This window comes from Oncorhynchus nerka, linkage group LG20 (genome assembly GCF_034236695.1).
Source record: "Oncorhynchus nerka isolate Pitt River linkage group LG20, Oner_Uvic_2.0, whole genome shotgun sequence".
Taxonomy (NCBI): Eukaryota; Metazoa; Chordata; class Actinopteri; order Salmoniformes; family Salmonidae; genus Oncorhynchus; species Oncorhynchus nerka.
This window is the reverse complement of record NC_088415.1, coordinates 21,596,092-21,621,239: the sequence shown is the minus strand read 5'-3', so window position 1 is coordinate 21,621,239 and position 25,148 is coordinate 21,596,092. Positions and strand designations below refer to the sequence as shown.

General features: G+C 42.9%; 1 protein-coding gene across 11 annotated transcripts in view; it reads right to left on the bottom strand.

Moving 5' to 3' along the window:
• The window catches only part of LOC115102051 (membrane-associated guanylate kinase, WW and PDZ domain-containing protein 1-like), a 221,262-nt gene extending 198,917 nt beyond the window's left edge, over nucleotides 1-22,345 (bottom strand). For 9 of the 11 annotated variants that reach the window (XM_029621572.2, XM_029621577.2, XM_029621574.2 and 6 more), the window contains exon 1: nucleotides 21,498-22,339. In XM_029621572.2, coding sequence (XP_029477432.2) covers nucleotides 21,498-21,795 — 298 coding nt within the window. In that variant the 5' untranslated portion in view covers nucleotides 21,796-22,339. Of the gene's footprint in view, nucleotides 1-21,497 lie in introns of all 11 variants that reach the window. The other 2 variants (XM_029621581.2, XM_029621582.2) reach the window with 1 other exon arrangement.
• Nucleotides 22,346-25,148: the final 2,803 nt, after the last annotated feature.

Below are 25,148 nucleotides of genomic sequence, written 5' to 3'. Positions count from 1 at the left end.
ACATGTGGTCTGAGCAGGTGTGATGTGTATGGTTCCAGTGGGAACATGTGGGTCTGAGCAGGTGTGATGTGTATGGTTCCAGTGGGAACATGTGGTCTGAGCAGGTGTGATGTGTATGGTTCTAGTGGGAACATGTGGTCTGAGCAGGTGTGATGTGTATGGTTCCAGTGGGAACATGTGGTCTGAGCAGGTGTGATGTGTATGGTTCCAGTGGGAACATGTGGTCTGAGCAGGTGTGATGTGTATGGTTCCAGTGGGAACATGTGGTCTGAGCAGGTGTGATGTGTATGGTTCTAGTGGGAACATGTGGTCTGAGCAGGTGTGATGTGTATGGTTCTAGTGGGAACATGTGGTCTGAGCAGGTGTGATGTGTATGGTTCCAGTGGGAACATGTGGTCTGAGCAGGTGTGATGTGTATGGTTCCAGTGGGAACATGTGGTCTGAGCAGGTGTGATGTGTATGGTTCCAGTGGGAACATGTGGTCTGAGCAGGTGTGATGTGTATGGTTCTAGTGGGAACATGTGGTCTGAGCAGGTGTGATGTGTATGGTTCTAGTGGGAACATGTGGTCTGAGCAGGTGTGATGTGTATGGTTCCAGTGGGAACATGTGGTCTGAGTAGGTGTGATGTGTATGGTTCTAGTGGGAACATGTGGTCTGAGCAGGTGTGATGTGTATGGTTCCAGTGGGAACATGTGGTCTGAGCAGGTGTGATGTGTATGGTTCCAGTGGGAACATGTGGTCTGAGCAGGTGTGATGTGTATGGTTCCAGTGGGAACATGTGGTCTGAGCAGGTGTGATGTGTATGGTTCCAGTGGGAACATGTGGTCTGAGCAGGTCTGATGTGTATGGTTCCAGTGGGAACATGTGGTCTGAGCAGGTGTGATGTGTATGGTCCCAGTGGGAACATGTGGTCTGAGCAGGTGTGATGTGTATGGTTCCAGTGGGAACATGTGGTCTGAGCAGGTGTGATGTGTATGGTTCCAGTGGGAACATGTGGTCTGAGCAGGTGTGATGTGTATGGTTCCAGTGGGAACATGTGGTCTGAGCAGGTGTGATGTGTATGGTTCCAGTGGGAACATGTGGTCTGAGCAGGTGTGATGTGTATGGTTCTAGTGGGAACATGTGGTCTGAGCAGGTGTGATGTGTATGGTTCCAGTGGGAACATGTGGTCTGAGCAGGTGTGATGTGTATGGTCCCAGTGGGAACATGTGGTCTGAGCAGGTGTGATGTGTATGGTCCCAGTGGGAACATGTGGTCTGAGCAGGTGTGATGTGTATGGTCCCAGTGGGAACATGTGGTCTGAGCAGGTGTGATGTGTATGGTTCTAGTGGGAACATGTGGTCTGAGCAGGTGTGATGTGTATGGTTCTAGTGGGAACATGTGGTCTGAGCAGGTGTGATGTGTATGGTTCTAGTGGGAACATGTGGTCTGAGCAGGTGTGATGTGTATGGTTCCAGTGGGAACATGTGTTCTGAGCAGGTGTGATGTGTATGGTTCCAGTGGGAACATGTGGTCTGAGCAGGTGTGATGTGTATGGTTCCAGTGGGAACATGTGGTCTGAGCAGGTGTGATGTGTATGGTTCCAGTGGGAACATGTGGGTCTGAGCAGGTGTGATGTGTATGGTCCCAGTGGGAACATGTGGTCTGAGCAGGTGTGATGTGTATGGTTCTAGTGGGAACATGTGGTCTGAGCAGGTGTGATGTGTATGGTTCCAGTGGGAACATGTGGTCTGAGCAGGTGTGATGTGTATGGTTCCAGTGGGAACATGTGGTCTGAGCAGGTGTGATGTGTATGGTTCCAGTGGGAACATGTGGGTCTGAGCAGGTGTGATGTGTATGGTCCCTGAGTGGGAACATGGGAACATGGGTCTGAGCAGGTGTGATGTGTATGGTTCCAGTGGGAACATGTGGTCTGAGCAGGTGTGATGTGTATGGTTCCAGTGGGAACATGTGGGTCTGAGCAGGTGTGATGTGTATGGTTCCAGTGGGAACATGTGGGTCTGAGCAGGTGTGATGTGTATGGTTCCAGTGGGAACATGTGGGTCTGAGCAGGTGTGATGTGTATGGTTCTAGTGGGAACATGTGGGTCTGAGCAGGTGTGATGTGTATGGTCCCAGTGGGAACATGTGGTCTGAGCAGGTGTGATGTCATTGATGTTTGTTGAAAGTTGTGTGCATCTGTTGTCTGCATTATATTTTCTTCATGCATAGTTGTTATTGTAAAAAACAAAATAAATAAAAACATTTAAAAGAAATAACAATAAGTGGACTGATGCACAAGCATCACTGCCCAATACTGGCTGGCTAGAGCCCCCAATCAGGCAATGTTAAGCATTCTGATGAACATGATTTTAGGCAGTGCAGAACGCAGGGAGGTGGGTCTGCTGTGAAACAGATGGGCATGAAGAGTAGGCAGCTGATTCTCTCTCTCCATCTCTCTCCCTCTCTCTCCCTGCTGCTGGCCAGCGCCATAGATAAACAGATCTTGGCGTCTGCCAAGAACTTCCTGAAGGTGTAGCATGATGTATGCTAAAGGAATGTAGGCTACATACAGTACAGTGCAGTACAGCACAGTACAGTACAGTACCGTACATGGGATGTGCATACGGCAACAGCCCTAAGGATGTAGATCATTCTGTTTCGTGGATGAAATGAGGACAGATAGCACCATATCGTGTCATAAGCTCAATGTGCATGGAGCTTCAAATCAAATCAAATCAAATTTTATTTGTCACATACACATGGTTAGCAGATGTTAATGCGAGTGTAGCGAAATGCTTGTGCTTCTAGTTCCGACAATGCAGTGATAACCAACAAGTAATCTAACTAACAATTCCAAAACTACTGTCTTATACACAGTGTAAGGGGATAAGGAATATGTACATAAGGATATATGAATGAGTGATGGTACAGAGCAGCATACAGTAGATGGTATCGAGTACAGTATATACATATGAGATGAGTATGTAGACAAAGTAAACAAAGTGGCATAGTTAAAGTGGCTAGTGACATAAGAATGCAGTCGATGATCTAGAGTACAGTATATACATATGCATATGAGATGAATAATGTAGGGTAAGTAACATTATATAAGGTAGCATTGTTTAAAGTGGCTAGTGATATATTTACATCATTTCCCATCAATTCCCATTATTAAAGTGGCTGGAGTTGGGTCAGTGTCAATGACAGTGTGTTGGCAGCAGCCACTCAATGTTAGTGATTGCTGTTTAACAGTCTGATGGCCTTGAGATAGAAGCTGTTTTTCAGTCTCTCGGTCCCAGCTTTGATGCACCTGTACTGACCTCGCCTTCTGGATGATAGCGGGGTGAACAGGCAGTGGTTCGGGTGGTTGATGTCCTTGATGATCTTTATGGCCTTCCTGTAACATCGGGTGGTGTAGGTGTCCTGGAGGGCAGGTAGTTTGCCCCCGGTGATGCGTTGTGCAGACCTCACTACCCTCTGGAGAGCCTTACGGTTGAGGGCGGAGCAGTTGCCGTACCAGGCGGTGATACAGCCCGCCAGGATGCTCTCGATTGTGCATCTGTAGAAGTTTGTGAGTGCTTTTGGTGACAAGCCGAATTTCTTCAGCCTCCTGAGGTTGAAGAGGCGCTGCTGCGCCTTCTTCACGACGCTGTCAGTGTGAGTGGACCAATTCAGTTTGTCTGTGATGTGTATGCCGAGGAACTTAAAACTTGCTACCCTCTCCACTACTGATCCATCGATGTGGATAGGGGGGTGTTCCCTCTGCTGTTTCCTGAAGTCCACAATCATCTCCTTAGTTTTGTTGACGTTGAGTGTGATTACAGTACTTTAACTCTGTGAACTGCATACCACAGGAGCTGAAGTCATTTATAGGTGTTTAACCACTTCTGTGCAGGCCAGAGTATAGGTAACCATGCTGAGTACATATGGGTCCCCACTCTGTAATCTTACATCAGATTAAAGCTATATTTCTTGCATTGGGGTTTGGTTGAGCAAATTAAATCAACCATTATTAAAGCAGTTATTACTCTAAACAAATGCATATTGCAGTGAAATATCTGTGGTCTGGTCACAGGAATGGAGAGAACCATAGACACTCAGTCATTACCTTCATGAGTCAAGTGAGAGTAGGATCTCTCCAGTGGGCTGCTATGGAAGTGGCACTGTGGCCCATTTCTAATATGTCTGTAAGAGAGAGAGTGTGTGTGCGTGTGTGTGTGTGCGCTTGTGTGAGCAGACAAACAGTGCCAGGCCGTCTCAGCAGACTCCCTGTGGGTTAACACATGTTTCTGCAGTACAGGAGACAACACAGACCTCTCCATCCATCTCCCACTGTGGACAACACTGCAGCTGCTCTGCATGGAATACAGATGGGACAGAGTCTGAGAACGGTATAATTAGCCAACATACTAAACTTATTATTTGATTGAGAGGCTTTGGAATGTTTGATGAGGACACGGTGGGAAGAAGATTGTAGCTTACATTACTCTTCACTACATTACTGGCTTATCTTTGACTTCTGTTGAGGATATGTGGGTTTGGACTTTGAGTAAGGTCAGGGGACTGAGAGTTTGCTTTGATATTTTTTGTGTAATCATACCTGGAGGAGATACAAGGGGGAGTGAGACTAACAGGAGATTCTGAAAAGTTTGAGAAGATGAGAACCACTGGGCTGGAGGCCTGGACTCAACAGGAATTTAGGAATAATAAAAAAACATTGTTCAGACATCAGATGATTTTAAGGTGACACAGAGGAAGTAAGTTATAAGAGATGTTTGTGCTGATTGACAATCCAGATCATGCTTTCTAATTGTGAATGGTCTTTATTCATGAGTGTGGTTGCTGCAGTCACAGTCTAAACGCACCATCCCTTCCCTCTCACCTGCCACCGTACCCAACTCACTGTTCCAATACCTGCGGACAGATCTCTGTATCATACTGAAAAATATATATAAATGCAACATGCAACAATTTCAAAGATTTTTACTGAGTTACAGTTCATTTAATGAAATCAGCCAATTGAAATGAATTCATTAGGCCATAATCTATGGGTTTCACATGACTAGGAATATAGATATGCATCTGTTGGTCACAGATAGTTTAAAAAAAAGGTAGGGGCGTGGACCTGAAAACCAGTCAGTATTTGGTGTGACCACCATTTGCCTCATACAGTGAGACACATCTCCTTCGCATAGAGTTGATCAGGCTGTTGATTGTGGCCTGTGGAATGTTGTCCCATTCATCTTCAATGGCTGTGCGAAGTTGCTGGATGTTGTTGGGAACTGGAACACGCTGTCGTACACGTCGATCCAGAACATACCAAACAGGCTCAATTGGGTGACATGTGTGGTGAATATGCAGGCCATGGAAGAACTGGGACATTTTCAGCTTCCAGGAATTGTGTACAGATCCTTGCGACATTAGGCCGTGCATTATCATACTGAAACATGAGGTGATGGTGACGGATGAATGGCACGACAATGGGCCTCAGGATCTCATCACGGTATCTCTGTGCATTCAAACTGCCATCGATAAAATGCAGTTGTATTTGTTGTCCATAGCTTATGCCTGCCCATACCACAAACCCAACCTCCACCATGGGGCACTTTGTTCACAACGTTGACATCAGCAAACCGCTAGCCCACACAACGCCATACATGTGGTCGGTGGTTGTGAGGCAGTCCGGTTGGATGTACTGCCAAATTCTCTAAAATGACATTGGAGGCGGATTATGGTTGAGAAATGAACATTCAGTTCTCTGGCAACAGCTCTGATGGATATCCCTACAGTCAGCATGCCAACTGCACCATCCCTTAAAACTTGAGACATCTTTCATGTGTTGTGTGACAAAATTGCACATTTTAGAGTGGCCTTTTATTGTTCCCAGGACAAGGTGCACCTGTGTAATGATCATGCTGTTTAATCAGCTTCTTAATATGCCACACATGTCAGGTGGATGGATTATCTTGGTATGGAAAAAAATGCTTACTAACAGGGATGTGAACAATTTGTGCAAATAAATTGAGAGAATAAAGCTCTTGGTGCATACGGAACACTTAGAGATCTTTTATTTTATCTCATTAAACACGGGACCAACACTTATCATGTTGTATTTATATTTTTGTTCAGTGAACATGACTCATTGTGTTAGCTTCCTCACTTCCTTCCTTCCGTCTCATGGTTCTGCCCCCCTTTCATTGCCCTTCCCAAGGCTGCTCCATACATACTGTAGGTTTGACATCAGTTTCCCTGCGTCTCCTGAGTCTGAGCTGGTCTCAGTTTACACAGACACCGACAGACAGACACAGACAGACACACATACCTCAGTCAATTCAGTCCCATTCAAAATCCTATTTTCTCTAACCCTAACGTTAACCTTAACCCTAACCTTAACCCCAAAACCTAACCTTAACCCTAACCCTAAAATGAATTCTAACTCTAACATTAATTCTAACCTTAACCCTAAACCCCCTAGAAATAGCATTTGACCTTGTGGCGACTAACAAAATGTCCCCAGTCGGTCAAATGTTATTTTATTTACTATTCTTGTGGGGACTTCTGGTCCCCACAAGTATAGTTAAACACATCCACACACAGAGAGATCCTGGCTATAGTCTGTCTCATTGAAGCCTACTTATTACAGTCTCAGTGGGTCTGTGGTGTTCCTTTGTTAGCAGACAGACTGGCTCAAACATACAGGCTCAACATTCCAGACATCTGAGATGCCTGCTAGACTGGTTGAAACTGCACAGAGATGAGAGACAGAGAGGTGAAGAGAGAGGGACAGAGAGAGAGCGCGCTTCAAAACCTAATGTATACCTGGCCCACCACTCCACCCTGGACTTGAACAGCCTTTGTGACCTAAGAGGTATGTATCAGATGCTCAACATAATCTGCTCACACCTACTGTAATGGTCCTTTACCTAAACCACACAAAAACTACACGAGACACTATGGAACACAAAGCTTTAACTATCTCATCCTGGAATATACAAAGTCTGAGGTCATCTGTCTTTGGCCTAAAGAGCAGGAACCCAGACTTCATCAAAGAAATTGTAAATACAGACATTTTCATCTTACAAGAAACATGGTATAAAGGAAATGGACCCACTGGTTTGCTCTCTAGGTTACAGAGAGCTGGCAGTCCCATCCACAAAACTACCAGGTGTGAAACAGGGAAAGGGGTATGCTAATTTGATATAGAGCAGACCTAACCCAATCTATTAAATTAATCAAAACAGGAACATATTACATCTGGCTAGAAATGAGTAAGGAAATGATCTCAACAGAGAAAAATGTTCTCCTGTGTACTACCTATATCCCTCCAATAGAATCCCATACTTTAACGATGACAGCTTCTCCATCCTGAAGGGGGAGATCAACAATTTCCAGGCTCAGGGACATGTACTAGTCTGTGGCGACCTAAATGCCAGAAATGAACAAGAACCTGACACCCTCAGCACACAGGGGGACAACACCTGCCTGCAGGTGACAGCATTCCCTCCCCCATATGCCCCCTAGACACAACTACGATAACATAACCAACAAAAACAGATCACAACTCCTGGAGCTCTGTCTGACACTGTACATAGTCAATGGTAGGCTTCGAGGGGACTCCTATGGTAGGTACACCTATAGCTCATCTCTTGGCAGTAGTACTGACTACTTTATGACCTGACCTGACCTCAACCCAGAGTCTCTTAGAGTGTTCACAGTCAGTCCACTGACACCCCTATCAGATCACAAATTCAATCCCTTCTGGACAAAAGGTTTCAATGTAATAGTGAAGGTGTAAACTTGACAGTAGAAAACCTAAACAGTGTATTTGATCTCTCAGCTCTCAACAACAATGACAAATGGTTTGATAAAGAATGCAAAAACGTATTACCTATTCAACCAAAAACATAGAGACCCAGAAAACCTGAGACTACTATGAGCTGATTTCTGACATTCCTACTATGGTGAATCACTAAAACAATACAGAAATATACTACGGAAAAAGTAGGAATAGCACGTCAGAAATCAGCTTAATGTAATTGAAGAATCCATAGAATTTAACCACTTCTGGGAAAATTGGAAAACTCTAACAAAGAACAAAGAACAAACAGCAAAAACATATACATGATCAAATACAAATCTTAGAATCAACTATTAAAGACTACCAGAACCCACAGGATTCTCCAATTATATTGAATGAACTACAGGACAAAATACAAACCCTCCAACCCAAAAAGGCCTGTGGAGTTGATGGTATCCTAAATTAAATGTTGTTTACAGAGTTACCAACTCCCGAAACTCAAAAACTCAAAACCAACTCAAAAATAAATATATATTTCGATAACAGCCACTAATTAAATATTTTCTCATATCAGTCTCATTCTGAACAGTCTCATTCTTTGTGAATCTGCACAAACCCGAGTCTTACTAATCATTCCATACCACACAAATGTATTTCATTATTTATTTACTAACAAACTAAATGATAACACAGAATACACACACAGTATAGGTTATTGACTAGAAACGTAATACGGTGACAACAGGTCCCTAGTGGACTAACACAATATGACACTTGTTACACAAGATGGAGAGTTAAAGAGAGAGAGAGAAAGCGAGAGAGAAAGAGAAGAAACACTTGGTTACATTTGGGAACTACGCTCACAGTAACCCTAATACCTTGCCCCGAACTCCGCTCTTTTGGGTAAGAAGTAATGCATCCATTTACGTGTTGAAGGTCTTCACCGGGTATCTCTGTTGGGCACAGGCCTTCGTGGTTCCACTTTGTGAGAAGGGTTCGATTGGGCCTTCTTCTTCGGATGGCCTTCTCCTTCTTTCTCAGGTGTAAGACTCTGATTGTCCACAAGAGGTCACAATGTCCTTCTTCTTAGTTGTCTGTTTACTTGCACTCGTTCTGGAAGAGTGGTCTTTTGAGGACGGCTAATCAGCTATGTCGAATATCCCCAGAGTGGTGATGAGAGCAGTGTAGCTGCTGATGATTTGAAGAGAATAACCGGATGGTCCTACTTAAATTCACTTTCTTAGATACAGTACTTAGAACGGCTACTCAACCGTAGTATTGATTGTTAAGAGGTTCCTTTGTCTTCTTCAACCTCGTAACTAGCTAACTAGTTCCAGGGTTGTGACTAAAGTAGACATAGCTGCAGCTTGTGGTCCGTTTAGTCTGATATGTTAATTCTTTGCTCAATCTTTTATACCCTTGGGTAAAAGGGGGCTTTTTCATCACACTAACACGCCCTCTGAGCTTCCTGGGGCGTGGCTAGTTATGAGGCAAAGTATCCTAATTACTATGATCTCATTAGATAACTAAAATAACAATCCTAATGTCATAAAAACATTATCTTCACCCTTGATATTTTCTAAACCACGTAAAGGATGTAAACCTGATAAACCTAGTGTAAAAGCTCCTTGAGTTACAATGTTTTCGTTATAACGTCTTTACACAATGACATAACGACATCACAACATAGACATTCATTTTCCATATTCCATCTCTCATCATTCCCAACATTCAGATGTTAAAATATATTGTCCCTGTGATCATTGTTTGATGTTGAAGTTTTGGGTGGCAAACTCTCCTGCAACAAAAATACATTCCATTCACCCATACTAGAGACCAAAAAAGAGTCGTCTGCTGCATTAGAATTTACGATCGACGTGAAGTGTCATAAAAACCCCACATCATAAACCCCCCCCCCCCCCCCGAAAGGGCTCCGTATACGCTGATCCACTGTCCTGATCTTTGGATCCTCACAGGAGAATCATGACAGTATCATACAACAGACCACGTATTCACCCTGCACACTCTAAGTGACAAGCAAACAAACTAAAACAAAGGCAAAGTCTTCTCATGCTTTGTTGATTTCAAAAAAGGTTTAGACTCAATTTGGCATGAGGGTTGGCTAAACAAATGGATTGAACGTGGTGTTGGGGGCAAACATACAACATTATAAAATCCATGTACACAAACAACAAGTGTATGGTTAAAATTGGCAAAAAACACACACACATATCTTTCCACAGGGCCTGGGGTGTGAGACAGGGATGCAGCTTAAGCCACACCTCTTCATTATATATGTCAACAAATTGGCGAGGGCACTAGAACAGTCTGCAGCACCCGGCCTCACCCTACTAGAATCTGAAGTCAAATGTCTACTATTTGCTGATGATCTGGTGCTTCTTTCCCCAACCAAGGAGGGCCTACAGCAGCACCTAGATCTTCAGCACAAATTCTGTCAGACCTTGGCCCTGACAGTATATCTCAATAAGACAAAAATAATGGTGTTCCAAAAAAGGTCCAAGCACACAAAACCTATACATACCTCGGCCTAAACATCAGCGCCACAGGTAACTTCCACCAAGCTGTGAACGATGTAGTGGTGTGGGGGCTGTGCTTTGGCAAAGTGGGTGGGGTTATATCCTTCCTGTTTGGCCCTGTCCGGGGGTGTCCTCGGATGGGGCCACAGTGTCTCCTGACCCCTCCTGTCTCAGCCTCCAGTATTTATGCTGCAGTAGTTTATGTGTCGGGGGCTAGGGTCAGTTTGTTATATCTGGAGTACTTTTCCTGTCCTATTCGGTGTCCTGTGTGAATCTAAGTGTGCGTTCTCTAATTCTCTCTTTCTTTCTCTCTCTCGGAGGACCTGAGCCCTAGGACCATGCCCCAGGACTACGTGACATGATAGCTCCTTGCTGTCCCCAGTCCACCTGGCCGTGCTGCTGCTCCAGTTTCAACTGACCTGAGCCCTAGGACCATGCCCCAGGACTACCTGACATGATGACTCCTTGCTGTCCCCAGTCCACCTGGCCGTGCTGCTGCTCCAGTTTCAACTGACCTGAGCCCTAGGACCATGCCCCAGGACTACCTGACATGATGACTCCTTGCTGTCCCCAGTCCACCTGGCCGTGCTGCTGCTCCAGTTTCAACTGTTCTGCCTTATTATTATTCGACCATGCTGGTCATTTATGAACATTTTAACATCTTGGCCATGTTCTGTTATAATCTCCACCCAGCACAGCCAGAAGAGGACTGGCCACCCCACATATGCTCTCTCTAATTCTCTCTTTCTTTCTCTCTCTCAGAGGACCTGAGCCCTAGGACCATGTCCCAGGACTACCTGACATGATGACTCCTTGCTGTCCCCAGTCCACCTGACCGTGCTGCTACTCCAGTTTCAACTGTTCTGCCTTATTATTATTCGACCATGCTGGTCATTTATGAACATTTGAACATCTTGGCCATGTTCTGTTATAATCTCCACCCGGCACAGCCAGAAGAAGACTGGCCACCCCACATAGCCTGGTTCTTCTCTAGGTTTCTTCCTAGGTTTTGGCCTTTCTAGGGAGTTTTTCCTAGCCACCGTGCTTCTACACCTGCATTGCTTGCTGTTTGGGGTTTTAGGCTGGGTTTCTGTACAGCACTTTGAGATATCAGCTGATGTACGAAGGGCTATATAAATGAATTTGATTTGATTTGATTTGATCTGAGAGACAAGGCAAGAAGAGCCTTCTATGCCATCAAAAGGAACATAACATTTGACATACCAATTAGGATCTGGCAAAAATACTTGAATCAGTTACAGAACCCATTGCCCTTTATGGTTGTGAAGTATGGGGTCCATTCACCAATAAAGAATTCACAAAATGGGACAAACACCAAATTGAGACTACATGCATAATTCTACAAAAATATCCTGTGTACAATGTAAAACACCAAAAAAATGCATGCAGAGCAGAATTAGGTCCATACCTGCTAATTATCAAAATCCAGAAAAGAGCAGTTAAATCCCACAACCATCTAAAAAGAAGCGATAACCAAACCTTCCATAACAAAGCCATCACATACAGAGAAATGAACCTGGAGAAGAGCCCCCGAAGCAAGCTGGTCCTGGGGCTCTGTTCACAAACACAAACAGACCACACAGAGGCCCCAGACAGCAAAATAACCCCCGAGTGGCACAGCAGTCTAAGGCACTGCATCTCAGTGCAAGTGGTGTCACTACAGACCCTGGTTCGAATCCAGGCTGTATCACATCCGGCTGTGATTGGGAATCCCATTTTTTGTTAACTGTCTTGCCTACTTAATATAAGGTTAAATTAAGAAATATAAAAGATAATTACTTGACACATTGCAAAGAACTAACAAAAAAACAGAGCACAAAATAAAATGTTATTTGGCCCTAAACAGAGAGGACACAGTGGCAGAATACCTGACCACTGTGACTGACCCAAAATTAAGGAAAGATTTGACTATGTACAGATTCCGTGAGCATAGCATTGCTATTGAGAAAGGCCACCGAAGGCAGACCTGGCTCTCAAGAGAAGACAGGCTATGTGCACACTGCCCACAAAATGAGGTGGAAACTGAGCTGTACTTCCTAACCTCCAGTCAAATGTATGACCATATTAGAGACACATATTTCCCTCAGATTACACAGACCAACAAAGAATTAGAAAACAAATCCAATCTTGACAAACTCCCATATCTATGGGTGAAATACCAGTGTGCCATCACAGCAGCAAGATATGTGACCTGTTACAACACTGTTTTTAGACATCATTTGATATTTGAAATGTTTTTATTCTTTAGGAACCTTTTTGTGTGTAATGTGCATATGCCAAGAAAGCCCCTTAAATTAAAATTGAATTGAGAGAGAGAGATACTTGCTATGGGTTCAGAGAGAGAGAGAGAGAGTGTCACGACTTCCACCGAAGTTGGCTCCCCTGCCTGTTCGGGCCGTGCTCGGCGGTCCTCGTCACCGTCCTACTAGCCGCTACCGATCCCTTTTTCGTTTGTCTGTTGTTTTTGTCTTATTAGTTTCACCTGTGTGTATTTTAGTTTAATTAGCTTCCCTATATGTAGTAGTTTGTCCCGCCCTAGTTTTGTGCGGGATTGTTTTTTGTTACTCTGTTGGATGTGGTTTTCATGTGTGTATTCTCCGGACTGTTTGGTCCTGTATTTGGGCTGGGCTGGGCTGGGCTGGGCTGGGCTGGGCTGGGCTGGTCTGGGCTGGTCTGGGCTGGGCTGGTCTGTTCTGTTCTATGCGCCCTGCATGTTGGCGTGACCATTTTTTAGAATCCCGTGACAGAGAGAGAGATCAAATTGTATTGATCGTGTGCTTATGTGGCGAAATGCTTATGTATCTAGCTCCAACAGTGCAGTAAGTGCAGTGAGTCTTGAATATATATAAAGACTTAATTTTTAGGTTTCTGCCTATAGGAGGGGAGGAGCAAAATGGAAGCGTCATCTGTGTCACTGGCTGAGTAGGGCAGGGAGTAGGGCAGGGGAAGGGGGAGGAACTGAGAGAGAGAGAGAGAGAGAGGTAGGTAAGGGAGAGAGAGAGAGAGAGAGAGAGAGAGAGAGAAAGGACAGAAGCGCAAGGGCCGAAAGAGAAGAAAAAAGAGAGTGAAGAGAGGGCCGGTAAGGAAAGAGAGAGAGAGAGAGAGAGAGAGAGAGAGAGAGATTGCTATGGGTTTTATGGCACAGGCATTTGACAAGCATCTCAGGGACATACACATAGGTTGTACTTAATCAAAACTGATAGAGTCCTCATAGTTAAGCAAATATGAGTAGGACTTCACATGCATTCCCAGACCAGTACATCATAGCAGACATCTCTGGCTGGGGACTGGATTTGCATGTCTATTAATGAATACGTGTACACTATGAAACGACAGTGAGCTATAAAAGTATTGGGACAGTGACACATTGTTTGTTGTTTTGGATCTACACTCCAGCACTTTGGATTTGAATATATACAATGAATATGAGGTTAAAGTGCATAGTCAGCTTTAATTTGAGGGTATTTACATCACTTTTTGTACACCCCCCCCCCCCCCCCCCATTTTAGAGGGCCATCTGAAAAGTCCCAAAATGACACTATTTACAGAATAATACATGATTTACCAATAGTTTCTATAGGCAACAAAATAATCTGAAACACAACCAAAACAAAGAGCAAACGCATCCAACAAATGTGTAGAGTCAAATTTCTAGTCATTGCATGTAAGGAATATGGGACCAGAAACTTAACTTTTGACAACTTTAATAAACATATACTGTACAGTACCAGTCAAAAGTTTAGACACACCTACTCATTCAAGTATTTTTCTTTATTTTTACTATTTTCTACATTGTAGAATAATAGGGAAGACGTCAAACGTAGGAAATAACACATATGGAATCATGTAGTAACCAAAAAAGTGTTAAACAAATCAAAATATACTTTATATTTGAGATTCTACAAAGTAGCCACCCTTTGCCTTGATGACAGCTTTACACACTCTTGGCATAATAAAGAAAAACCCTGGAATGAGTAGGTGTGTCCAAACTTTTGACTGGTACTGTAGGTGAATTTGTCCCAATACTTTTTGTCCCCTAAAATGGGTGGAATATGTACAAAGAGTGCTGTAATTGCTAAACGGTACACCCGATATGGATCAAAATACCTTGAAATTAAAGCTGACAATCTGCACCTTCATTTCAAATCCAAAATGCTGGAGTACAGATCTAAAACAATGTCCCAAAACTTTTGTAGCTCACTGTATATGAGGTTTTAAAAATCCTACTAGTACAAATCTGTCTTGTTGTTCAATGACTGTAATTGCTCAATTATGTATAAAACTTTGGTAGCTGTGTCTCTAGATGCAAGGTGATTCTAGAAGTGGTGCTATTGCTTTTTATCTTGTGATATAAAATGACAGAGTCAACATGCAAATCTGTGTGAGTAAAATTGCATTTTCACTAAATTGCATTTTCACTAAGGGTTCCAGGTCGGGGCTGTGTTGTGCACGAGTCCACGAGTGTGTGCATGTGTTTGTGTGTGCCGGCGCGTGTGTAAGACTTGAAACAGCATGAATGAAGTGGCAGTTTTTGGGAAACAGGGCAAGGCATGCAAGCAGGCGAGCGGGCTGACTAGATTATTCAGTAGAGCGTACCAGGAGAATCCCAGTCCCACTCCCACAGGAATGTCTGGTATTCCTTCCTCCCTGCAGGAGGTTCTGATCCCCCTGGCCGTCTGTGGAGCAGGGCTCAGGCTGGGGTTGCTTGGGCTGGGGGTGGAACACTTGTGGCTGCTGGGGCTGGAGGTCCAGGTGACCAAGCCCCCCTGACAGCCTGTGAGATAGAGGTTAGACACCTGGCTGATAAAAGAGTAACCAACCACCAAGAATGCAGGTCACTGTCAACCCCAGGGCTGACGGGGTGAGGATGTTTAGTGGGTGAGGAGGGAAGGAGGGAGGCCCTGTCAGTTCCGTTCGTGGTGGGCAGTAGTAGAAAAAGTATCCAATTGTCATACTTTAGTAAAAGTAAAGACACCTTCATAGAAAATGACTCAAGTAAAAGTGAAAATCACCCAGTAAAATACTACTTGAGAAAAACTCTAAAAGTATTTGATTTTAAATATACTTAAGTATCAAAATAAAATGTAATTGCTAAAATGTACTTAAGTATCAAAAGTAAAAGTATAAATAAATTCAAATTCCTTAAATTAAACCAAAAAAATTTATACAGCTGAAGTCGGAAGTTTACATACTTAGGTTGGAATAATTAAAACTCGTTTTTCAACCACTCCACAAATTTCTTGTTAACAAACTATAGTTTTGACAAGTCGGTTAGGACATGTACTTTGTGCATGACACAAGTCATTTTTCCAACAATTGTTTACAGACAGATTATTTCACTTATAATTCACTGTATCACAATTCCAGTGGGTCAGAAGTTTACATACACTAAGTTGACTGTGCCATTAAACAGCTTGGAAAATTCCAGAAAATTATGTCATGGCTTTAGAAGCTTCTGATAGGCTAATTGACATCATTTGAGTCAATCGGAGGTGTACCTGTGGATGTATTTCAAGGCCTACCTTCAAACTCAGTGCATCTTTGCTTGTCATCATGGGAAAATAAAAATAAATCAGCCAAGACCTCAGAAAAAAATAAACACCATGCAACCACACAGCTGTCATACCGCTCAATAAGGAGACGCGTTCTGTCTCCTAGAGATGAAGGTACTTTGGTGCGAAAAGTGCAAATCAATCCCAGAACAACAGCAAAGTACCTTGTGAAGATGCTGGAGGAAACAGGTACAAAAGTATCTATATCTACAGTAGAACAAGTCCTATATCGACATAACCTGAAAGGTCCCTCAGCAAAGAAGAAGCCACTGCCCCAAAACCGCCATAAAAAGCTAGACTACGGTTTGCAACTGCACATGGGGACAAAGATCATACTTTTTGGAGAAATGTCCTCTGGTCTGATGAAACAAAAATAGAACTGTTTGGCCATAATGATCATAATGTTATGTTTGGAGGAAAAAGGGAGGGGCTTGCAAGCCAAAGAACACCATCCCAACCCTGAAGCACGGGGGTGGCAGCATCATGTTGTGGGGGTGCTTTGCTGCAGGAGGGACTGGTGCACTTCACAAAATAGATGGCATCATGAGGATGGAAAATTACGTGGATGTATTGAAGCAACATCTCAAGACATCAGTTAAAGCTGAAGCTCAAGTTAAAGCTTGGTCACAAATGGGTCTTCCAAATTAACAATGACCCCAAGCATTCTTCCAAAGTTGTGTCAAAATGGCTTAAGGACAACTAAGTCAAGGTATTGGAGTGGCCATCACAAAGCCCTGACCTCAATCCTATAGGACATTTGTGGGCAGAACTGAAAAAGCATGTGCGAGCAAGGAGGCCTACAAACCTGACTCAGTTACACCAGCTCTGTCAGGAGGAATGGGCCAAAATTCACCCAACTTATTGTGGGAAGCTTGGGGAAGGCTACCCGAAACGTTTGACCCAAGTTAAACAATTTAAAGGTAATGCTACCAAATACTAATTGAGTGTATGTAAACTTCTGACCCACTGGGAATGTGATGAAAGAAATAAAAGCTGAAACAAATCATTCTCTCTACTATTATTCTGACATTTCACACTCCTAAAATAAAGTGGTGATCATATCTGACCTAAGACAGGACATTTTTAATATGGTTAAATGTCAAGAATTGTGAAAAACTGAGTTTAAATGTGTTTGGCTAAGGTGTATGTAAACTTCTGACTTCAACTGTATATTGTTTTAATTGTATGCATAGCCAGGGGAACACCAACATTCAGACATAATTGACAAACTGAGCATGTGTGTTTAGTGAGTCTGCCAGATCAGAGACAGTAGGGATGACCAGGGATGTTCTCTTGATAAGTGTGTGAATTTTCCTGTCCTGCTAAGCATTTAGAATGTAACAAGTACTTTTGGGTGTGTGTTAGAAAATGTATGGAGTAAAAAGTACATTATTTTCTTTAGGAATGTAGTGAAGTAAAAGTTGTTCAAAATATAAATAGTAAAGTAAAGTACAGATACCACAAACAACTACTTAAGTAGTACTTTAAAATAGTTTTACTAAAGTACTTTTACACCACTGGTGGTGGGTGGGGTAGATGAGTTGAAAAACAAGGTAATCTGTTTTTGTCTTTTTATGTCCATAAGGGGTAATTCATTTGAGATCAAAGGTAGAGACAATGTTACAACATCATTGAGGTCTTCGCCAGGAGTCCAAGGACCAGTTGACTGTCCTTAGTAACAGGTAGTAACATTACTAGCAAGCTGAGTATTTCAATCATCAATCATGTATAGCAATTTGACACAAACAGGTTTAAAGCTTATTTCCTGCAATTCTATGTATTTTGCAGAGAACATTTAGCCATTTTAAAGCTAATTTTCTTGCAATTCTATACATTTTGCCATGTCAAATGTGTATTCATGTGATATTTGAGTGACTCAAACATTACAACAAAATATATGGGATAAAAACATTAGCTGACATGGGCTAGTTGATCTGGACATTTTGTACAAGTTATAAATATATCTTTGAGGTATGAAATGACTGACAATACAATAGGAAAACTGCTGGTGCATTACCCAATTTTGAAATTGCACCTTGTGCATTCTATGACAACTTTCAAGAGTGAGTTAAAGGAAAAAATGAACCACTGTTTGGGAAACACTGTGTTAGGCTACAAGTGAAAAACCAATGCTGATGAACGTCTCTCACATGGGAGTTGACTATGACTAACAGTTAGTAGATAAGAGCTGTGCAGGCAGGTCAAAGTCCTCATATTCACTGGTCAGTTTGGGATGACTGAACAACACAGTGAATCACTGTCTCTATGTACATTAGAGTTAGGCTACAGGAATACTGTGAAATGTCAGAAAACCACTGACTTTCTGTTGACTTTATACAGCCACAGTTTCAGTTATATTGAGATGAAGGTAATACAACTGAAATGATTATGTGAAATGAATCACACTGCAATAAAGAGTAGTGTGCCACTTTGTCTATGTTACATAAGGTCACAGAAGTTGAATGCACTGAGGTGAAAAGGAAATAGAGGAAGAGGAAGAAAATGGAATGTTTCTGCAGTATGCACTGTCAGTTTCACCAAACTGGTAAGTTGCTGCAGTATGCACTGTCAGTTTCACCAAACTGGTAAGTTGCTGCAGTATGCACTGTCAGTTTCACCAAACTGGTAAGTTGGTGCAGTATGCACTGTCAGTTTCACCAAACTGGTAAGTTGCTGCAGTATACACAGTCAGTTTCACCAAACTGGTAAGTTGCTGCAGTATGCACAGTCAGTTTCACCAAACTGGTAAGTTGCTGCAGTATGCACAGTCAGTTTCACCAAATTGGTAAGTTGCTGCAGTATGCACAGTCAGTTTCACCAAATTGGTAAGTTGCTGCAGTATGCACAGTCAGTTTCACCAAATTGGTAAGTTGCTGCAGTATGCACAGTCAGTTTCACCAAACTGGTAAGTTGCTGCAGTATGCACAGTCAGTTTCACCAAACTGGTAAGTTGCAATATGCTAATGAGTGCACTGGGTACACCAGCTATGGCTTCTCACTCGCTTGTTTCTGTGTAATAGGCACTTTTGTTGCATATGTTTGTTTCTAGAGAACATTAATGACCTAGCCCTCAGAGGTGAATGTTGCAATAATTTCCCACAATCAGGAGAGGGATTAATACCAATGGATACATATACACAACTGAGCACAGTACTTTCTCCACAGCTTTTCATTCATGCCCTATTGTACTATTATTTGAATTGTGCCAAGCACAATTCCTGAGCTAGCAGATATGTTACAAACTCAAGGGATAGGCACACACACACACACACACACACACACACACACACACACACACACACACACACACACACACACACACACACACACACACACACACACACACACACACACACACAGTACTGCAACTTAGTCAATACCACAGGAATCTCCCTACAATACTTCACCTTAACCACAGGAATCCACTATTCCAAATGAAAAGAAAGACTTGAAGTATAGATTCAGGGGGCTTGCCACTGCATTCATGGGTGAACCTAAGCCTCTCTGTAGCTGTAGGCACCTATGGGCCTTCAGTACCCCACACAGGGACACACTGATAGAGATTCTACCTGCTCAGGTGATCAGGGTGCAGTAACAGGATCCCCAGCCACCTGGGGAGGGAGAGATCCGATCTGCCCCCACTGGTCTGGGTATGAGAGTGCAGGACGTGCTCTATTCCCATGGACCATGCTGGGCCTTATTTTGCATGAGAACCAACAGGTTAAAGCACAACGGAGCTCTTATCAGTTGCACAGGTGTAGAGACTGAATCTGCTCGTCTCTCATTAGAGTCAAGGGGAATTTGCTGACTCATGCGTGAAGCCGCTGGCAAAGGCATGGAGAAGGCTCTGAGATCTCCTACGCATTACAGCTCAGCGTTTTGTTTACTCTGTCTGGGTCTCTAGGTTTGATGATACCCTGCTTTGACATGAAAACTAACAGTATGCAGAAATGTTGAGCATCAATTAACATGCTGGTTTATTTGACTACAAAGTTATTTTAAACATGAATTAATTGTCTCTTTCTGGTAATATAGTCTCAGTTGTTATGTATAATAAATAAGCTGAACAAACCCATGCTCTGCAAACACAGGAGGTAGGCCCTTCCCTAGCATGAAAGGGGACAGGGGTTTATAACAGGGCACTGCCTTTACCATGGATACACTAGTGCACTACTCATGCAGTACATCAGAGAGGTGGTAAACAGTGAAACTAACTTGTTATATAACACAGTTAATGATTTTCCCAGAGAAGCACTCTTAGAAAATAGTTGAACGGTGTGTGTGTGTGTGTGTGTGTGTGTGTGTGTGTGTGTGTGTGTGTGTGTGTGTGTGTGTGTGTGTGTGTGTGTGTGTGTGTGGTAAAACATACCACATACGTCTCAAACAGTATACTACAGTATTTCCACTGACAGGGTGAATCTGGACTTTTGGCGTTGGCTCCACATAGTGCTCCCCAGAGCCATGCGTGCTGCCCCCAAACTACCCAACATATCCTGACATGAATGAGACTGATTACAACCACAACAACAACAACACACAACATGAAGGCATGCAATGAAAATGTCAAAAAGCAGAAGTACAATGCAAATTGCCCTTTTAGTCTCTCTCTCTCTCTCTCTCTCTCTCTCTCTCTCTCTCTCTTTCTCTCTCTCCCCTCTCTCTCTCTCTCTCTCTCTCTCTCTCTCTCTCTGTCTCTCTCTCTCCCTCTCTCTCTCTCTCTGTCTCTCTCTCTCTCTCCCTCTCTCTCTCAGACAGATGTTCAGCAAACCATGGGCAATGGGTCAAGCTCATTTAAGTCCCAGAGAGCTTCCAGAAATAACCCAGTCAGTCGGCCCGCCTGCGAGTGGTGTCTCTCCTAATGAGTACTACATCTGTCTGCATTAGCCACATTTTGCTATGGGACCACAACAACACGCTATTCTCTTCCACGACACTGCTCTCTTCCACAGACTGTAACTGAGATGGAGTTAAATTGGCGAACTGTAAGATGTCAATTCTGGTTAAGGAAATAAGGAAAGCTGAAAAAAGTGTGCCTTTTTTAACCCTGAGGAGTTAGAGGGTGCATAATTTGGAAAATGTGGTGGTGATTGTACAGTATGTGTTGACTGGGCTACACTTGTTTATCCAGCCAATGTGAGAGGCTTAATCTCTGACCCTTGGTAGCTTTAGCTCTCCTTGCCAGGCCAGCCACAGACAAACAAAAGCTGGATGACTGTCACAGAGTCTTCATGTCAAGCAGTGATCCTGTTCTGCTGAAAACAAAATGACCAGAGAGTGTCACATTCCGCTGGCCTACTTTACATGGCTGACTGTTGTGTTTCTGTTGTCCCCATGGTTTTAACAGACTCAGATCACTTGTCAGTAATATAAGCATTCTCATCTGGCCTGTTTCTCTCCTTTGACTGTGTGTGTGTGTGTGTGTGTGTGCGTGTGCGTGTGTGTGTGTGTGTGAGCAAGAGAGAGGCTTTTCAGGACAAGCCCCTATCCCACCGTTTCCCAGTCTTTCATAGAATAGATTAACAAACGTTTTGTGCAATAACTATAATATCTGAACCATATATGTGCTTGTCTATGTGTTATATAATTACTTTCAAATAGAACAATTACCTTGTCGGACAGTTTTCAACCTGACGGGACCCTTGCAACGATTCGTCACAATCAAGACGTCATAGAGTGGCAATCCAGACACCGACAAACCCTCAACTTCCAGCAGTAACTCCCCCTCAGACAGTTGTCCGTTTTTATGAACCAAAACATCCTCTCTAACTTCCCCGATGTATGGAAACTCTCCATTCTCCGCACCGCCGCGCAGCTCCACATTCAGCTCCCCGCGAGCATCCCGACTCACAGCGCACTCGGTAACTTTGGTGATCCAGTGGTTTTTCTTCTGAATTACTTTTGACATGGTGAAGGATCCAGACGAAAACCGTTAGTTCCGTAGGATTATTAAAAAAACAGGTGATACATAACACACACGCTTGCTTTCGAAACACAGAACACTTTCGGTTGTTTGAACGTGACTCCAGGTTGGATCATTTTCGTTCTTCTTTTCACCTAAGGCATACTGTTCCTCTTACGCAGCCGTCCGGGCTACACATCCTATTCCCATATTAAGATCAAATACTCAGATGTTGTTGTTGGCTTCCCATCTTTAATAACATGCATGCTATCTTGATCCAAAGAGTTGATCTAATCCGATCTCTAGATTGTCCGCTTTACTTTCACTAATAATAATAATATGTTAGTCTACGGAAAGACCCCGCATTTGTCTAATCTCCTGCCACAATACTTTTGATCCCCCATTTATTATTCAAGAATATCCTTACAGAAACAGTTACTTTTACCTGTCCTATGAGTTGAGAAAGCTGTTCACTCAGCCCTCTGTGCCTTTAAGCAGGTAGCATAACAATTTATACTATTTTGTTCCTGCAATCAGGTTCTGCTGATAGTAAAGGGGATTCATGCGTCCTGACAGTCTTGACTGGAGCGCACTGGAGGAAATCCTGAAAACACCTATTACAGGGTCCTAATGCTCCACCGCATATATCCACACACGCATTTCTGCCCTGTAAACCTGACAAGGCTGGACAGTGCACGAGTCTAATGACTTGCGAAACTAAAAGGTAGGATCTATACATAAATCCTCAAACTTTTCTATTTGTAAATTAAATCCTTGAAGTTTCAACTCCTTGACTGTTTCACATCAGTTTGGTTTACTTTAAACTCCTTACCGGTTCAAAACAAGGATGAGGAAGAGCTCTCTCATGAACCACATGTTAGTACCCCTTTATTAATCTGGAGATGTCATCCGGTGTAAATCAGGGGTCACCTCATCCCCTCCCTTTACAGTTGTATTCCCACACAGGATTAGGGGCACATGCCTTGTAATGCCTTCGTTTTAAATCCTCAAGAAAAGCCCTAACACACTACTAAAACTTGTCTGCCACTACCACAAAAACATGTGCATGTATGCCACAACCATAATGTAACCATATTGTCCAAAGAACACTTATTATGACAACACCTTGAACTATGCAGAAATCGCTCATCCATTTCCTCATTGCAAGAATTCTAATAGTTTTCCTAATTTCAGTTAATGTGACAAAACAAACAAGTATAGCGTAGAAAATCATTGTACCATCTAAACCGCTGTGAAATATATTTTTTCTTAACCAAAAATATTTTATTTTCAGCTGTTTCAAGCTGGTGTTCAAAACCAAAAGTAAAAGAAGCAACATTTTTATTTCAGAATGGGAAGCATAGAAATAGCGCACATAGCTAGCTAGCTAACAGTACACTTTAATTGGAAATTTAAATACTTTGTGTCAAAATTAGAAATCTGTAATATCTGAAAATATAGCTAGCTAGACTATCATACCCGTGTTCTGAAATCAGAGTAGATAGCCAGAGCTAATTTACCAGCTAGTATGTCTATCAACAGTTGTTGCAGTGACATTCTATTGAAATGGATACTTGCATAGCGGAGTCTTCTGTTAAGACATGTAGCTAGCTAAACCATAAGCCCAACTCATGACGTTACTACCCTGCATAAATCTGCAGGTAGCTAACCAACCAGGTTCAATGTTAGCTAGCTAACATTAGGCTATAACTAGTCAAGCAAATGTGTCTGAGATTTGAAGAATAAGATCATACACATAACCTTAGCTAGCGAGCCAGCCAGCTAACGTTAGCTAGCTAACAGTACACTTTAACTTGAAATGAAACTACTTTCTGTCAAAATTAGAAATGTGTAATATCTGAAAATGTAGCTAGCTAGATTTTCTTACCCGTATACATCATGGTTGGACGCGTCTTCTGTCGGATGCCATGGTTGCCCTTAGTGTGAAGATGTAATCCGGAGACAGGTGTTTTCTCCATCTCCTTAGCTATCATTCTTGAATTCCACTGATTTGAAAACTTGGTCCTCCAGAAAGTGGAGAGCATAGACATAACATTAGCTAGTGAGCCAGCCAGCTAACGTTAGCTAGCTAACAGTACACTTTAACTTGACATTAGGTTGATGCAGTTTTACTATGCGATACAGTTTGAAAAAGCCGCGTTAGACAGGATTACATTGATGTAACCGGTGTGAAATGGCTAGTTAGTTAGCAGGGTGCACGCTTATAGCGTTTCAATCGGGGACGTCACTCGCTCTGAGACATTGAAGTAGTTTTTTCCCTTGCTCTGCAAGGGCTGCGGCATTTGTGGAGCGATAGGTAACGATGCTTCTAGGGTGTCTGTTGTCAATGTGTGCAAAGGGTCCCTTGTTCACGCCCAGGTAGGGGCGAGGAGAGGGACTGAAACAATACTGTAACATTGGTGCCGTGACCCAGATCACTGGTTGCTGCGTAATAGGAGAAGGTCAAAGAGGGGTGAGTGTAACTTGTGTGAAATGGCTAGCTAGCTAGCAGGGTGCACACTAATAGCATTTCAATTGGTGACATCGCTCGCTCTGAGACCTTGAAGTAGTTATTTCCCTTGCTCTGCAAGAGCTGCGGCCTTTGTGGAGCAATAGGTAATGATGCTTCTAGGGTGTCAGTTGTCGATGTGTGCAGAGGGTCCCTGTTCGAGCCCAGGTAGGGGCGAGGAGAGGGACAGAAACAATACTGTAACATTGACATACTGACCAGTTCAAATAGACAGAAGCGTGCTATATGGCAGACCAATCCAAACTCATCTATCGGTATGTCCAGCCCACTCATTATCTTACACCATGCCAAACCGGACATATGCATCCGCGTGCACCATCATGCGCAAAACCAAATGTGATCACGACACACAGGTTGAAATATATAAACAAACTCTGAACACATATGCTGCTGCTGTTGTAATTATATATCCTGTTGCCTAGTCACTTTATCCCTTCCTATATGTACATATCTAACTCAATTACCTCGTACCTCTGCACGTTGACATAGTACCGGTGCCCTGTGTATATAGCCAAGTTATCATTACTCATGGTGTATAATTACTTTAATTATTATGTGTTTTACTTTTCTATTATTTCTCTATTTTCTTTCTCTCTGCATTGTTGGGAAGGGCCTGTAAGCAAGCATTTTACTGTTAGTCTACACCTGTTGTTTACGAAGCATGTGACAAATACAATTTGATTTGATTTGAGTAGGTAGGTTCTTTGAAGTAGTCTTCAAAGTAGGCTACAAGAGAACACCTGTTGATTTATCAGGAGAACACCAGTTGAATCAGAACTCTTGAGTTAAAGCCATAATAATATATTTGAAACAAGGTAGCCACTAATTC